At 50.2% G+C, this 16,775-nt stretch overlaps 1 protein-coding gene across 3 annotated transcripts in view; it reads left to right on the plus strand.

Moving 5' to 3' along the window:
• Positions 1-16,775, plus strand: part of MYO9B (myosin IXB) — a 139,446-nt gene that overhangs the window by 66,972 nt on the left and 55,699 nt on the right. For all 3 annotated transcript variants that reach the window (XM_025367239.1, XM_025367241.1, XM_025367240.1), the window contains exons 3-7: positions 1,230-1,324; positions 10,250-10,312; positions 11,538-11,637; positions 11,886-11,986; positions 14,482-14,611. In XM_025367239.1, coding sequence (XP_025223024.1) covers positions 1,230-1,324; positions 10,250-10,312; positions 11,538-11,637; positions 11,886-11,986; positions 14,482-14,611 — 489 coding nt within the window. The remainder of the gene's footprint in view (positions 1-1,229; positions 1,325-10,249; positions 10,313-11,537; positions 11,638-11,885; positions 11,987-14,481; positions 14,612-16,775) is intronic.

The following is a 16,775-nucleotide window of genomic DNA, read 5'->3' on the forward strand; positions in this document are numbered from 1 at the left end:
CAGTGAGCCGAGATTGTGCCACTACACTCCAGCCTGGGTAACAGAGCGACACCCCATCTCAAAAATAATATTAAAAGGTTGAAAACTAAAGTTTACTTAGACAAATAAAATGATGTTTTTACAAATTATGTCACAATCTGAAAAATATTAACTAAATAAACCAAGGCCGGATACGATGGCTCATGCCTGTAATTTCAGCACTTTGGGAGACCGAGGTGGGTGGATCACTTAAGCTCAGGAGTTCCAAACCAGCCTGGGCAACATGGCAAAACCCCATCTCTGCAAAACCTTAGCCAGATGTGGTGGCGCACGCCTGTGGTCCCAGATGCTCGGGAGGCTGAGGCAGAGGGATCGCTTCAGCCCAGGAGGCAGAGGTTGCAGTAAGCCAAGATCGCAACACTGCACTCCAGCCTGGGTGACATTGTGTGACCCTGTCTCAAACGAAAAAAAGAAAGAAAATGGGCTACTCCCTGCTTACTGGGTAACCCTGCTTTGCAGGACCAGTTAAAGAAAAAATAAGAGGCCGGGGGTGGTGGCTCATGCCTGTAATCCCAGCATTTTAGGAGGCCGAGGCGGGCAGATTGCCTGAGCTCAGGAGTTCAGGACCAGCCTGGGCAACACGGTGAAACCCAATCTCTACTAAAAATACAAAAAATTGGCCAGGTGTGGCAGCGTGCACCTGTAATCCCAGCTACTTGGGAGGCTGAGCCAGGAGAATTGCTTGAACCCGGGAGACGGTGGTTGCAAAGAGCCGAGATCGCACCCTTGCATTCCAGCCTAGGCGACACAGCAAGACTCCATCTCAAAAAAAAAAAAAAAAAAGGAAAGAAAAAGAAAAAATAGAGACCGGGCACAGTGACTCATGCACTTTGGGAGGCTGAGGCGGGCAAACTGCCTGAGCTCAGGAGTTCGAGATCAGCCTGGACAACATGGTGAAACCCCATCTCTACTAAAATACAAAAAATTAGCTGGCATAGTAGTATGCGTCTGTAGTCCCAGCTACTCAGGAGGCTGAGGCATGAGAATTGCTTATACCCAGGAGGCAGAGGTTGCAGTGAGCTAAGATTGTGTCACTCCAGCCCAGGTGACAGAGCGAGACTGTCTCCAAGAGAAAAAATAGATAAATTGAACAATACAAAATAAAAATAAAGGCACAGTGTAAAATGAGAGGAAAAAAAAGAAAAATTCCATCCTCCTGATCTGAAAACCTGCTTTTGATTTCGTTGCAGGCTTTTGGAAACGCCAAGACAGCCCACAACAACAACTCCAGCCGGTTTGGGAAGTTCATCCAAGTCAGCTACCTGGAGAGTGGCATTGTGAGAGGGTGAGTCAGTGTCCCTGGGGTCCCTACTGGTGGGAGCCGGCCCCACGCGCTGTTGCTTCCCGACACACACACGGGAGTGAGATGTGGAGATCATGGCTGTGCGAATGTTTATGCTTCGTACAGGAGAGCGAGTGTAATTTAAAGTCTTTGAGGTGAAGGTCTGGAGCAGTAGGTTGAGGTAGGAAATGTGGGCAGGGCCTGGGGGACATGGCTAGAGGTAATGGGCTTTACCGAAAACAGGCAAGGACAACAGCGCAGCCCATTTCTTGTCTTGATAAAGTTTCAAATTTAGTAGGTCTTAGGGGTGTCACAGGCAATAGGGATGTAGACTCTGGCCTTTGCCAAACATGTGTCCCTTCAGCCAGAAAATGACAAGCACAGAGCAGCAAAGTGAGGTGGTTGTGCATTGGGAATACTGAAGGGTGGGTGGGTGGATGGACTCATGAGGGGATGGATGGATGGAGGATGGATGGATGGATGGATGGATGGATGGATGGATGGGTTGGTTGGTTAGACAGACAGATGGATTCATGGGTGAATGGACTTTCAGGTAGATGGATGGACAGATTTATGGATGGGTGGGTGGGTGGATGGATGGATAGATGGATGGATAGATGGATGGATGGATGGATGGATGGATGGATGGATGGATGGATGGTTAGACAGACAAATGGATTCATGGGTGAATGGATTTTCAGGTAGATGGATGGACATATATGGATGGGTGGATGGGTGGGTGGGTGGGTGGATGCATGGATGCATGGATGGATTCATGCATGGATGGCTGAAGGGATGGATAGATTAATTCTTGGGTGAATGGATTCATGAGTGGATGGATGAATAGATTCATGAATGGGTGGGTGGGTGGGTGGGTGGATGGATGGATGGATGGATGGATAGATAGATAGGTTAATGGGTGAGTGGATTCATGGGTGGATGGATGGATTCATGAATGGATCTATCCGTACACTCATGAATCCATCCATCACAGGTGGATGGGTAGATTCATGGGTAGGTGGATGAGTAAATGGGTAGATTCATATAATGAATGGGTGGGTGAATGGGTGGATGGATGGATGGATGAATGGATGGATGGTTGGTTAGACAGACACGTGGATTCATGGGTGAATGGATTTTCAGGTAGATGGGTGGACAGATTTATGGATGGGTGGATGGGTGGATGGGTGGGTGGGTGGATGGATGGATGGATGGATGGATGGATGGATGGATGGATGGATGGATTCATGCATGGATGGCTGAATGGATGGATAGATTAATTCTTGGGTGAATGGATTCGTGAGTGGATGGATGAATAGATGCATGAATGGGTGGGTGGGTGGGTGGATGGATGGATGGATGGATAGATAGGTTAATGGGTGAGTGGATTCATGGGTGGATGGATGGGTTCATGGGTAGGTGGATGAGTAAATGGGTAGATTCATATAATGAATGGGTGGGTGGGTGGATGGATGGATGGATGGATGGATGGATGGATGGATGGATGAATAGATAGGTGGATTTATGAGTGAGTGGATTCATGGGTGGCTGGATAGATGGATTCATGGGTGGATGGATTTACAAGTAGATGGATAGATTCATAGGTAGGCGGATGAATAAATGGGTACAGTTGTAGGTGTGTGGATGAGCAGATGGATGGATAGATAGACGGATTCATGGGTGGACGGATTCGTGGATGGATAAGTACATGGATTATTCATAGATGGATGGATAGATTCATGGGTACGTAGATGAATAAATGGGGAGATTTGTGGATGTGTCATTTAGCAAATGGATAGATTCATGGGTAAATTGGATGGGCTTGATCAGTGGATGTATGGATCCATTGATGGATAGATGAGTACTTAGATGGCATCTGACAGGGTCCAAGGCCTGGATACTCACAGGGATCCCCCACCTAACTGTAGATTCTCGTTTGAGGGGCTGCTGTGTCAATGGGATTTGTAAAGGTCCCAGGATTTTGTCTGTCTGAACCTGACTGATGATCATTTCAACTGATGGTCCATATTCAAGATACAAGCAGGCACATTGTTCTCCTGAACCCTTCCGCCTCTAGCTTCATTCCTTTTTCCCACTGCCCAGGCTCCAGTAGGCAGTGGTGTGGGTGAGTGGCCCTTGACAAATGTCAGGGGCTGCTCTGGCCCCTCGGCCTCAGCCCCCACAAGGCAGTCAGTGGCCCCCCAACTCCTACCATCTGCCCACACAGGTGTGCCCAGTTCATCAGAGACACCTGGAACAGCCACTTGTCCCACCTGTCTTCCAGGCCCTGACCTTCCCTCCATGAAGACCCCACCTTTTTCACTTCATATTTTGGGGGTTAAAATACACAACATAAGGCCGGGCATGGTGGCTCACACCTGTAATCCCAGCACTATAGGAGGCTGAGGCGGGTGGATTACCTGAGGTCGGGAGTTCAAGACCAGCCTGTCCAACGTGGTGAAACCCCCGTCTCTACTAAATTAGCCAGGCATGATGGCAGGCACCTGTAATCCCAGCTACTCGGGAGGCTGAGGCAGGAGAATCGCTTGAACCCAAGAGGCGGAATTCGCAGTGGGCCAAGATCACGCTACTGCACTCCAGCCTGAGCGACAAGAGCAAAAGTCCATCTTAAAAAAAAAAAAAAAAAAAAATTAGCTGGGCGTGGTGGTGCATGCCTTTGATCCAGAAATTACAGGTGTGAGCCACGCCACTGCACCCAGACACTATGTTTAGTTTTTCTTTTTTCTTTTTTTTTTTTTTTAAGACGGAGTTTTGCTCTTATTGCCCAGGCTGGAGTGCAGTGGCGCAATCTCAGCTCACCGCAACCTCCGCCTCCTGGGTTCAAGCGATTCTCCTGCCTCAGCTTCCTGAGTAGCTGGAATTACAGGCATGTACTACCACGCCCAGCTAACTGTATATTTTTGGTAGAGATGGAGTTTCTGCATGTTGGTCAGGCTGGTCTCAAACTCCCTACCTCAGGTGATCTGCCCACCTTGGCCTCCCAAAGTGCTGGGATTACAGGCGTGAGCCACCGCGCCTGGCCGTTTAATTTTTTTTTTTTTTTTTTTTTTTTTGAGACGGAGTCTCGCTCTGTCACCCAGGCTGGAGTGCAGTGGCGCGATCTCGGCTCACTGCAAGCTCCACCTCCCGGGTTTACGCCATTCTCCTGCCTCAGCCTCCGAGTAGCTGGGACTACAGGCGCCCGCCACCGCGCCCGGCTAGTTTTTTTTTTTTTTTTGTATTTTTAGTAGAGACGGGGTTTCACGGTGTTAGCCAGGATGGTCTCGATCTCCTGACCTCGTGATCCACCCGCCTCGGCCTCCCAAAGTGCTGGGATTACAGGCTTGAGCCACCGCGCCCGGCCTGGCCGTTTAATTTTTTAAGAAGCCGCCATACTGTTTCCCACAGAAGCCACACCATTTTACCTTCCCATCAGCAGTGCACAAAGGTCCCCATCTCTTATCTTTGATTTTATTTTTCTTCCCATGGGTCCGTCTTTTGCACGATCCTATCTGCCACATTGCAGAGATTTTTAACCCACAGGAAGCATTCAGGGTACCTTGTTGGGAAGATGACACAGATTCTGTTGCTACAGTTCCAGGCCTCCCTTGGGGAGAAACTAAGCTGCCTCCTCGTCTTGTCTGGGTGTCCAGCTGGCTCTGGACAGACAACTACAGGATTGACCTCCGTATGGGCACCGCCCCCTTTCCCATAGTATCTCTGTCTGCATTTCCTAGGAGGGACTGCCATAACAGTGTACAACAAACCGTATGGCTGAAACAACAGGAATTATTCTCAACATCCCAGAGGCCAGAAGTCGGATATCAAGGTGTCCACAGCGCTGGTTCCTTCTGGAGGCTCTAGGGGAAGATCCTGGCTACCTCCTCTAGCTTCTGGTGGCTCCCTTGGCTTGTGGCCACATTACTCCAATCTCTGCCTCTGTCTTCAGGTGGCCTGTGTCTCTCCTGTTTTATTTTTTTATTTTTATTGTTTTGGAGATGGAATCTCACCCTGTTGCCCAGGCTGGAGTGCAGTGGTGCTATCTCTGCTCACTGCAACCTCTGCCTCCCAGGCTCAAGCAATTCTTGTGCCTCAGTCTCCCGAGTAGCTGGGATTATAGGAATGTGCCACCACACCCAGCTAATTTTTGTTATTTTTAGTAAAGACAGGGCCTCACTATGTTGGCCAGGTTGGTCTGAAACTCCTGGCCTCAAGTGATCCGCCTGCTTCGGCCTCCCAAAGTGTTGGGATTACAGGCGTGAGCCACCACCCCCGACCCCCTCTTCTCTTATAAGAACATTTGACATTGGATTTAGGGCCTTCCTGGATTTTTTTTTTTTTTTTTAATTTATTTATTTATTTATTTATTTTTTTTAATTTATTTATTATTATTATACTTTAAGTTGTAGGGTACATGTGCATAACGTGCAGGTTTGTTACATATGTATACTTGTGCCATGTTGGTCTGCTGCACCCATCAACTCGTCATTTACATCAGGTATAACTCCCAATGCAATCCCTCCCCCCTCCCCACTCCCCATGATAGGCCCCAGTGTGTGATGTTCCCCTTCCTGAGTCCAAGTGATCTCATTGTTCAGTTCCCACCTATGAGTGAGAACATGCGGTGTTTGGTTTTCTGTTCTTGTGATAGTTTGCTAAGAATGATGGTTTCCAGCTGCATCCATGTCCCTACAAAGGACGCAAACTCATCCTTTTTTATGGCTGCATAGTATTCCATGGTGTATATGTGCCACATTTTCTTAATCCAATCTGTCACTGATGGACATTTGGGTTGATTCCAAGTCTTTGCTATCTTCCTGGATTATTAAGGATGATCTTGAGGTCTTTAACTTAATGGCCTCTGCAAAGACCCTTTTTATTTTTTGAGATAGCATCTTACTTTGTTGCCCAGGCTGGAGTACAATGGCATGATTATGGCTCACTGCAGCCTTGAACTCCTGGAGTCAAGTGATCCTCCTGCCTCAGCCTTCTGAGCAGCTGGGACTACAGGTGCACACCACCACACCTGGCTAATTTTTTATTTTTATTCCGTAGAAACAGGGTCCCACTATGTTGTCCAGGCTGGTCGTGAATTCCTGGCCTCAAGAGATCCTTCCACCTTGGCCCCCCAAAGCTCTGGGGATTACAGACATGAGCCACTGCGCCCAGCTCCCTTTTTCCAGATAAAGTCACATCCCCAGGTTCTAGGAGGCATAACTTCCAGGGCCCGCCATTGGACCACACACCAGAAGGGCTGTCCTGGCCCAGCCCATAGCTAAACGGTTCAGCCTCCCTTGCCTTCCCCAGGGTGCTGTCATATTCAGGACCAGTGGCCCTCTGTGACCAGGTCTCCCAGACCAGCTTTGGAAAGTCATATCTGTGGCCTTGGATTCAGGAAAGGGAGTCCTGCCTCCACCCACAACCTCAGGACTGTGGCCATCCTCGCCCCAGGGAGGGAGGCGCACTTCCCATCCCAAGAATGGCCACAGCAATCACACAAGGAGCCGGCTCGGACCGGTTCTCCTTTTGCCTACCTTCAGGCAGGTGACACTTCTCCATGCCATTCCCACGAAAGCCAAGGGTCAGGCGTAGTCCAAGCCTCCCTGCCCAGTTCCCCAATTTATGAGGCTGCAGCTTCCTGTGTGTTCAAGGACTCAGTGCCGGAGGAGCCCTGGGTCCCTGTAAGACCCATTTATTAGGCCCAGGCCTTGAAAATGATTGGGGAAGGGAAGGGGTCATCATCGGTCAAGCGACATTTTGATGCTAGACACCCAGTGTGCTAGCCCTGCCATCCTGCCACCGTGGAGCCACGTCCTCTGCCAGACCCGCAGATGCAGCACAGGGAATCGGCCACCGGCTAAGATTGAAACATGAGGCTCCTTCTAGAAACAGACACAGCCTCCCTCCCCAGCAATGCAGGAAGGTGCTGAAACTGGTTACTAGCCCGGCAAAGGAATAGAAGGAAACATTTTTTTCTCCTATTTGAAAGAAGAGAGGACCTAGGCCAGGCCCATCGAAAGTCACCTGTGCATCGTGTATGTCCCTATGTGAGCCTGCAGACAAAAGACTGCTGTCCTGGGCTGGGCATGGTGGCTCATGCCTGTAATCCCAGCACTTTGGGGGACTGAAGCTGTTGGATCACGTTAAGCCAGGAGTTCAAGACCAGCCTGGCCAACATGGTAAAACCCCATCTCTACTAAAAATACAAAATTAGCTGGGTGTGGTGGCGCATGCCTGTAATCCCAGCTACTTGGGAAGCTGAGGCAGGGGAACTGCTTGAACATGGGAGGCAGAGGTTGCAGTGAGCCGAGATCATGCCACTGCACTGCAGCCTGGGCGACAGAGTGAGACTCTGTCTCAAAAAAAAAAAAAAAAAAAAAAAAAAAAAAAAGACTGCTGTCCTGGAGAGACAGGCAGGCGGTATTCAGCAGGCCCTGAATCAGGAACCTTGTGCTGTACCCTGGCCCTGCCACCCCTTGGGCACCAGGTGTGTCTCCTGCATAACAGGATAAGCTCAGATGAGGGTGATCTGGAGCCCCCAGTGAGCTCACATCTCTAGTGATGGCGGACCCCATGATAGACCGGCCCCACCAGACTCAGCCAGCCCCAGCTGGTGCGAAGTGATCCCACCAGGCCACCTGCTTCCCACAGGACCCTGGGCAGCACGTAGTCTCACCAAGCCTTGGCTCCTTGTCCACTCCTCAGGAGCCACCGTGCCTGCCCCAGCGTGTAAGAGGAGTCCCTGAGAAATATATCAAATGATGCCTAGAACGTATTTGTCCTCGAAAAAGCATTCCCTGCCACTACTTTTAGCATCGAGAGATATTTGGGGCTGCAGAGACACCGTAGTCCCTGTGCTGGCACCCTCAGACTCAAGGTCCCACATGATGCCAGGTGCCTCCTGAGGGACCTCTGAGAATTTAATTTGGAGGAAACACCTTAACTGCTTGGCACAGAGAAAATGATTGGCAAGGCCAGGAGCAGTGGCTCACACCTGTAATCCCAGCACTTTGGGAGGCCGAGGCAGGTGGATCACCTGAGTTCAGGAGTTCGAGACCAGCCTGGCCAACATGGTGAAATCTGTCTCTACTAAAAATACAAAAATTAACTTGGCGTGGTGATGGGCACCTGTAATCCCAGCTACTGGAAAGCTGAGGCAGGAGAATTGCTTGAACCCAGGAGGCGGAGGTTGCAGTGAGCGGAGATCACGCCACTGCACTCCAGCCTGGACAACAAGAGCAAAACTCCGTCTAAAAAAAAAGAAAAAGAAAATGATCGGCAAATGGCAGAACACCAGACCGTATGGATACAACCAAGTATTGATGGGTATCACAGACCCCTGGGCTTCCAAGGACACTGTGACAAAATTGGAGAGGAAGCCCCAGACCCAGAGAAGGTACCTGCAAATCAGAACCAAGAAAGGACTTGCATCTAGAATATAGAAAGAGCATTTACAGGCCGGGCGCGGTGGCTCAAGCCTGTAATCCCAGCACTTTGGGAGGCCGAGACGGGCGGATCACGAGGTCAGGAGATCGAGACCATCCTGGTTAATATGGTGAAACCCCGTCTCTACTAAAAAGTACAAAAAAAAAAACTAGCCGGGCAAGGTGGCGGCCGCCTGTAGTCCCAGCTACTTGGGAGGCTGAGGCAGGAGAATGGCGTGAACCCGGGAGGCAGAGCTTGTAGTGAGCTGAGATCTGGCCACTGCACTCCAGCCTGGGCGATAGAGCGAAACTCCGTCTCAAAAAAAAAAAAAAAGAAAGAGCATTTACAGCTCAATAATAGGACCAACACCCCAATAAGAAAACCACAAAAGACGTCAATGGATACTTTATCAGAGAAGACCTATGAATGGCCAGGCAGCACGTGAGAAGATGTTTTTGCCATTGGTCATCACGGAAATGCAAATCCAAACCACAGTGACAGGCCAGATGCGTGGCTCATGCCTGTAATCCCAACACTTCAGGAGGCTGAGACAGGTAGATCACTTGAGGCCAGAAGTTATAGAACAACCTGGACAACATGACGAAACCCCATCTCTACAAAACTACAAAAATTAGCCTGTAGTCCCAACTACTCGGGAGGCCGAGGTGGGAAGATCACTTGAGCCCAGGAGGACAAGGCTGCATTGAGCCATTATTGTGCTGCTGCACCCCAGCCTGCACAACAGAGCAAGATCCTGCCTCAAAACAAATGCTGCAGTGGCTCATGCCTGTAATTCCAGCACTTTGGGAGGCTGAGGCAAGTGGATCACCTGAGGTCAGGAGTTCGAGACCAGCCTGACCAACATGGAGAAACCCCATCTCTACTAAAAATACAAAATTAGCCAGGCATGGTGGCGCATGCCTGTAATCCCAGCTACTCGGGAGCCTGAGGCAGGAGAATTGCTTGAACCCAGGAGGTGGAGGTTGCAGTGAGCCAAAATCGCATCATTGCACTCCAGCCTGGGCAACAGAATGATACTCCATCTCAAAAAAAAAAAAAAAAGCCCACAGCGACATACCACTGCACCCCCACTAGGATGGCTAGAATAAAAAAGACAGTGAATAACAAATATTGGCCAGGCGTGGTGGCTCATGCCTGTAATCCCAGCACTTTGGGAGGCCAAGGTGTGCAGATCACTTGACATAGGTCAAGAGTTCGAGATCAGCCTGGCCAACATGGCAAAACCCCACCTCTACTAAAAATACAAAAATTAGCTGGGTATGGTGGCACATGCCTGTAATTCCAACCACTCTGGGGGCTGAGGCAACATAATCGCTTGAACCCAGGAGGCAGAGGTTGCAGTGAGCCAAGATTGTACCATTGCACTCCATCCTAAATGACAGAGCAAGACTCCATCTCAAAAAAAAAAAAAAAAAAAAGCTCAATATTAACACAAAACTAAAATGTAACATTTTATTCTTTCTCTTTTTCTCTTAATGACAGAGCTGTCGTCGAGAAATATCTGCTTGAAAAGTCTCGCCTGGTGTCTCAGGAAAAGGATGAGAGGTAGGAGAACGTTTTCCCGGGAATCTCTGAATGCCATGTCATGTCTGCGTTTCTTCCTACAGAGGAGAGAAGCAAAGCAAATGTCCTGAGGTCAGAAGAACTCGGGGAGGCTGTGGAGGCTCTCACAGGAGCAGGGCCTGCCCATCCATCTTCTCCCCATACCTGCTCCTGTGGCCTCACACTTTGTCCTCATACCTCCCAAGCCACCTTTGTGTGCCTCCCTGGAGGTTTTATCCCCAGTACGTGCTCAGATGTCTGCACAAAATATACTTAGATTGGAAGCATTTCTTAGGCATGGTAGCATGTGCCTGTAGTCCCAACTATTCAGGAGGTCTAGGCGGGAGGATCACGTGAGTCCAGGAGGTTGAGGCTGCAGTGAGCTAGACACCACACTTCAGCCTGGGCAATAGAGCAAATCCTTGTCTCTTTGTTTTTGTTTGGTTAGTTGGGTTTTTTTTTTTTTTTTTTTTTTTGGTTTGTTTGTTTGTTTGAGTCAGAGTCTTGCTCTGTCACCCAGGCTAGAGTGCAGTGGTGTCCTCCCGGCTCATTGCAACCTCCACCTCCTGGATTCAAGCGATTCTCATGCCTCAGCCTCCCAAGTAGCTGGGGTTACAGACGTGCACCACCACGCCCGGCTACAGTCCTTGTCTCTTTAAGAAAAAAAAAAAAAAAGCAGGCCTGTAGCAGTGGCTCACGCTTGTAATCCCAACACTTTGGGAGGCCTAAGCGGGAGGATCACATGAACCCAGGAGTTCGAGACCAGCTTGGTCAACATGGCGAAATCCCATCTCTGCAAAAAAAAAAAAAAAAAAAATTAGCTGGGCATCGTGACACACACCTGGTGGCCCCGCCTCCTCAGGAGGCTGACCTGGGAGGATCACTTGAACCCAGGCAGTCGAGGCTACAGTGAGCTGTGATCGCACTATTACACTTCAGTCTGGGCAACAGAGCAAGACCCTATCTCAAAAAAAAAAAAAGAAAGAAATATTTCCGATTGACAAGTTAGTGAGATGTACACCCACCCACCTCCAGTCCTCCGGAAATCTATTTGCTCAAGATGCTCATTTGTTTCTTTTTGTTTTTTGAAGACATAAGAACTGACTTGCTGTTTTAAATTTGTACATATTTGAGGTGTGCTCTCCAAAGCCATGTTAGTAGTGGTTTGCAGAGTAGCTATTGCTTGGCCTCCAAAAACAACTGTGTTCCTCCCAATTTTGACCTGTAGGAACTACCACGTGTTTTATTATTTGTTACTCGGGGTCAGCGAGGAAGAGCGCCAAGAATTTCAGCTCAAGCAGCCTGAAGATTATTTCTACCTCAACCAGGTAAACAGCCTCAAGCCCCAGTCACAAACGCCACCTCTGTTCCCAGCTTCAAGCTGTTTATGCACAGCCGGGAAGTCAGAGGCAGCCTGCCCTGGCCCCCAAACCCGCTCCCAGAAGGCAGCATTAAAAGAACCCATTCATTCCCCTGGTCCTGGGGCCCTGCCCCGCTAGCTCCGGCCAAAATCACTCTGGCACGCCACCCTCGCCGGCCCAGGAATGCCCAAAGTACCGACGCCTTTGTTTTCCAGCATAACTTGAAGATTGAAGATGGGGAGGACCTGAAGCATGACTTTGAGAGGCTCAAGCAGGCCATGGAGATGGTGGGCTTCCTCCCCGCCACCAAGAAGCAGTAAGTGTATGGGCCCCGGGGACCATCCCTCAGAGCATACAGGGGGCGCACATGTTCCTTACCAGTCACTCTGAGGTCTAACCTGCAACCCAGTGAAAATGGGCAGGCAGTGTCCTGAACAGAGCCGCCATAAGAAGTGTGGCCCAATAGCAGTGAGCACATGAGAAGGGGCTCAAGCCATTGGTCATTAGGCGATGCCAATTAAAGGTAATGTGAACATACTTAACGTTGCCGAGCTGTACCCTTAAAAATGGTTTGGCCAGGCACCAGGTGGCTCACTCACGCCTGTAATCCCAGCACTTTGGGAGGCCAAGGTGGAGAATTACATGGGCCCAGGAGTTCAAGACCAGCCTGGGCAACATAGTGAAACCCCATCTCTACAAAAAATAAATAAAATTAGTCAGGCGTGGTAGTACACACGTGTGGTCCCAGCTACTTGTGGCGCTGAGGTGGGAGGATCACTTGGGCCAGGGAGGAAGAGGTTGCAGTGAGCCACGATCACGCCACTTAACTAATCATGCCACTCTGGGTGACAAAGCGAGACCCAGTCTCAAAAAAAAAAATAGTTTAAAGAATACTGGGTGCGGTTGTTCCCACATGTAATCACAGTGCTTTAGACGGCCAAGGCAACGGGATCACTTAAAGCCAGGAGTTCAAGGCTGTGAGCTAGGATTGTACCACTTCATTTCACCCGGGCAACAGAGCAAGACCCTGTCTCTAAAAATCAAAGAAGTTAAGGTAGTGAATTTCATATTATGCTTATGTTACTACAATTTAATTATTTTTTTTTTAGGTGGGGTCTCACTCTTTCACCTAAGCTAGAGTGAAGTGGTGAGATCATGGCTCACTGCAGCCTTGACCTCTCCTGGTTCAGGTGATCCTCCCACCTCAGCCTCCCAAGTAGCTGGGACTACAGGCGCGTGCCACCACACCCGGACGATTTTTTGTAGAGACAGCGTTTCCTCATGTTGCCCAGGCTAATTTTGAATTCCTGGGCTCAAGCCATCCACCTGCGTAAGCCTCCCAGCATGCTGGAATTACAAGCACAAGCCACCACTCCCAGCAATTTAAATTTTTTTAAACCAGGCGTGGTGGCTCATGCCTGTTATCCCAGCTATTTGGGAGGCCAAGGCAGGAAGATCGCTTGAGACCAGGAGTTTGGGACCAACCTGGGTAACATAGCAAGACCCCATCTATTTTTTTTTTTTTTTTTAAATTTTCCAGGCATGGTGGCACACACCTGTAGTCCCAGCTACTTGGGAGGCTGAGGTAGGAGGATCACTTGAGCCCAGGAGTTCACAGCTACAATGAGCTAAGATGGCACCTCTGGCCTGGGCACAGTGGCTCACGCCTGTAATCCCAACACTTTGGGAGGCCGTGGCAGGTGGATTGCCTGAGCTCAGGAGTTCAAGGCCAGCCTGGGCAACATGGCGGAACTCCATCTCTACTAAAAATATGAAAAATTTGCCAGGCATGATGGTGCATGCCTGTAATCCCAGCTACTCAGGAAGCTGAGGCGGGAGAATCACTTAAACACGGGAGGCAGAGGCAGCCGTGAGCCAAGATTGTGCCAGTGCACTCCAGCCTGGGCGACAGAGCAAGACTCTGTCTCAAAAAAAAAAAAAAAAAAAAAAGATAGCACCTCTGAATGGCCAGTGCACTCCAGCCTGGACAACATAGCCAGTGACTGGCCAGACATCCCATCAAGTTCACAGACAGCATTAGACGTCAGGACAGTGGTTCCTCTGGAGTTGGGGGGCTCCAGGATCCAGGACTTGGAATGTTCTATTTCTTGGTCTGGAGGCTAGTTAGAGGGATCTGTACACATTTTTTTTTTTTAAACAGTTTCACTAGCCAGGCATGGTGGTGCAAACCTATAGTCCCAGCTACCCAACAGGCTAAGGTAGGAGGCTCACCTGAGCCAAGGGAGGTTGAAGCTGCAGTGAGCCATGATTGTGCCACTGCACTCCAGCCTGGGTGACAAGAGTGAGACCCTGTTTCATAAAAAGAGAAAATAGCTGTCTAGCCAGGTGCAGTGGCTCATGCCAATAATCCCAGGTATTCAGGAGGCCAAGGCAAGAGGATCACTTGAGACCAGGAGTTTGAGACCAGCCTGGGCAACATAGCAAGACTCCATCCCTTTAAAAATATGTTTTTAAATTAGCCAAATGTGGTGGCCTGTAGTACCAGCTACTCAGGAGGCTGATGCAGTAGAATCACTTGAGCCCAGGAGTTGGAGGTTACAGTGAGCTATGATTGTGTCACTGCACTCCAGCCTGGGCGACAGAGCCAGATCAAATCTCAGGAAGAAGGTAACTGTCTGCAAAGTCACATTCCACAGAGGCAGTCTTCAACAGAGGCCTTAGATATTTTTCTAACTTCATGCGTTCTGAACAAAATTTGCTGGTTTTATGGATTCAGCCCAGTTCCCTGGAAGTATCTGATGTCTTGGGAATGTAGAAACTGCCCAAATGTGAGTGCCTTTTCTTTCCCAGGATTTTTGCCGTCCTCTCGGCCATCCTGTACCTAGGCAACGTCACTTACAAGAAGAGAGCTACAGGCCGAGAGGAAGGGTTGGAGGTCGGGCCGCCCGAGGTGCTGGACACCCTGTCGCAGCTTCTGAAGGTACTGATCGCCATCTCTGTCCCTCCTCAGGCCTGACTCAGGGCCGCTGGCTATCTCTCACTACGAGGGACCGTACCCAGAACTTCCTACGTAGGCTGAGGTTTCATCAACCAGGACCTTACGTCTTCCGCTCTCATCTCTACAGTGTTGCTTCCTCATTTCTGATGAGCTCTGTGGACGGGGGCATCTCCTCCTCCCACCCTCAAGTGAAAGCCTCTCTGAAACTACAGCTCAGGGGCCAGGTGCAATGGCTCACACCTGTAGTCCCAGCCCTTTGGGAGGCCGAGGTGGGAGGATCAACTGAGGTTGGGAGTTCAAAACCAGATTGGCTAACATGGTGAAACCCCATCTCTACTAAAAATACAAAAAGAAATTAGCCAGGCATGGTGGTACGTGCCTATAGTCTAAGGTACTCGGGAGGCAGAGGCACGAGAATCACTTGAACTTGGGAGGCAGAGGCTGCAGTGAGCCAAGATTGTGCCACTGCACTCCAATCTGGGCGACAGAGCAACACTCTGTCTCAAAGAAAGAAAAAAACTATAGCTTGGGGCTGCGTGCAGGTGTTGATGCTGTGCTCCTGTAATCCCAGCTACCCAGGGGGCCAAGGCAGGAAGATTACTTGAGCCTAGGAGTTCATTGCTGCAGTGAGCTCTGATCGTGCCACTGCACTCCAGCTGGGGTGAGTGACAGGGCAAGGCCCCATCTCTTAAAAAACAAAAACTTCTGGTTTGATCATTTTCTCATTGGACCTGCCATCCCTTCCTCCTCCACTGGTTCTCAGCCAGGGGCAGCTGTGCCCCCAGGACACACTGGGCAATGTCTGGAGACCTTTCTGGTTGCCATACTCTGGGTTGCTCCTGGCATCTGCTAGGTAGAGGCCATGGATGCTGCTCAACACCCCGCAGTGCACAGGACAGCCCCCCTCCCGGCGGAGAATTATCCAGCCCCAAGTGCAAAAGGCAGTGAGGCCGAGGAACCCTACCCCAGTCTTTTGTGTTTTAATCCATTTATGCTTAGCGTTCCATTCTTGGTACAGGAGCCCCAGCTTCCGTTGAGTTCTTGGGGATATGTGAGCATCTGCTGGGATATTCAGAGAAAGCCCCTGCCAGCCGGGCACGATGGCTCACGCCTGTAATCACAGCACTTTGGGAGGCTGAGGCAGGTGGATTATCTGAGGTCAGGACTTCGAGACCAGTTTGAGAACATCAGGCCCCAAAACCTGACCAGTATGGAGAAACCCTATCTCTCTGAAAAATACAAAAATTAATTGGGCATGGTGGCGCACACCGTAGTCCCAGCTATTCAGGGGGCTGAGACAGGAGAATCACTTGAACTCGGGAAGCAGAAGTTGCAGTGAGCCAAGATTGCGCCACTGCACTCCAGCCTGGGCGACAGAGCAAGACTCCATGTAAAAAAAAAAGAGAAAGAGAAGGCCCCCGCTTATTCCCCACTCTTGCTGCTGGTGGGCAGAGACCACCAGCTCAGGTAGCTTGGCAGTTGGGGGAGGGATGAGCATGTCGGCTGTCTGGGTAAGGTCTAAGCCCAGCCCCTGTGCAATGGATGGGAGCCACCAGCTCCAACAGGCAAAGCAGTGAGTGCTGGTCACCGGGCGCCACCTGGACCCACGGCTCACACTCACATAAGGCCTGTGCGCGCACATACCCGGGCCACGGAGTGAGCATCCGGCAAGCCCATGCTATGTGGGAATTCTGAAACCTGCCAAGTGTAAAACAACATCGCAGGCCAGGCGCAGTGGTTCACGCCTGTAATCCCAACACTTTGGGAGGCCCAGGCAGGAGGATCACCTGAGGTCAGGAGTTCAAGACCAACCTGGCCAACATGGAGAAACCACATCTCTACAAAAAATACAAAAATTAGCTGGGCATGGTGGCAGGCGCCTGTAACCTCAGCTACTGGGGAGACTGAGGCAGGAGAATCGCTTGAACCCGGGAGGCGGAGGTTGCAGTGAGCCAGGATCACACCACTGTACTGCAGCCTGGGCGATAGAGTGAGACTCTGTCTCAAAAAAAAAAAAAAAAAACAGCACATCGTGGGTGGGTGGGCAGGCTTCAGGGCCCACTTCCAGGCCTGGCTGCTGAGGGTCCGTCTCCCAGCTGCCTCAGGCCCCGGGCCTTGCCTCAGTGACACCAGGACATGCCTGATA

The sequence above is a fragment of the Theropithecus gelada genome, chromosome 19 (genome assembly GCF_003255815.1).
Source record: "Theropithecus gelada isolate Dixy chromosome 19, Tgel_1.0, whole genome shotgun sequence".
Taxonomy (NCBI): Eukaryota; Metazoa; Chordata; class Mammalia; order Primates; family Cercopithecidae; genus Theropithecus; species Theropithecus gelada.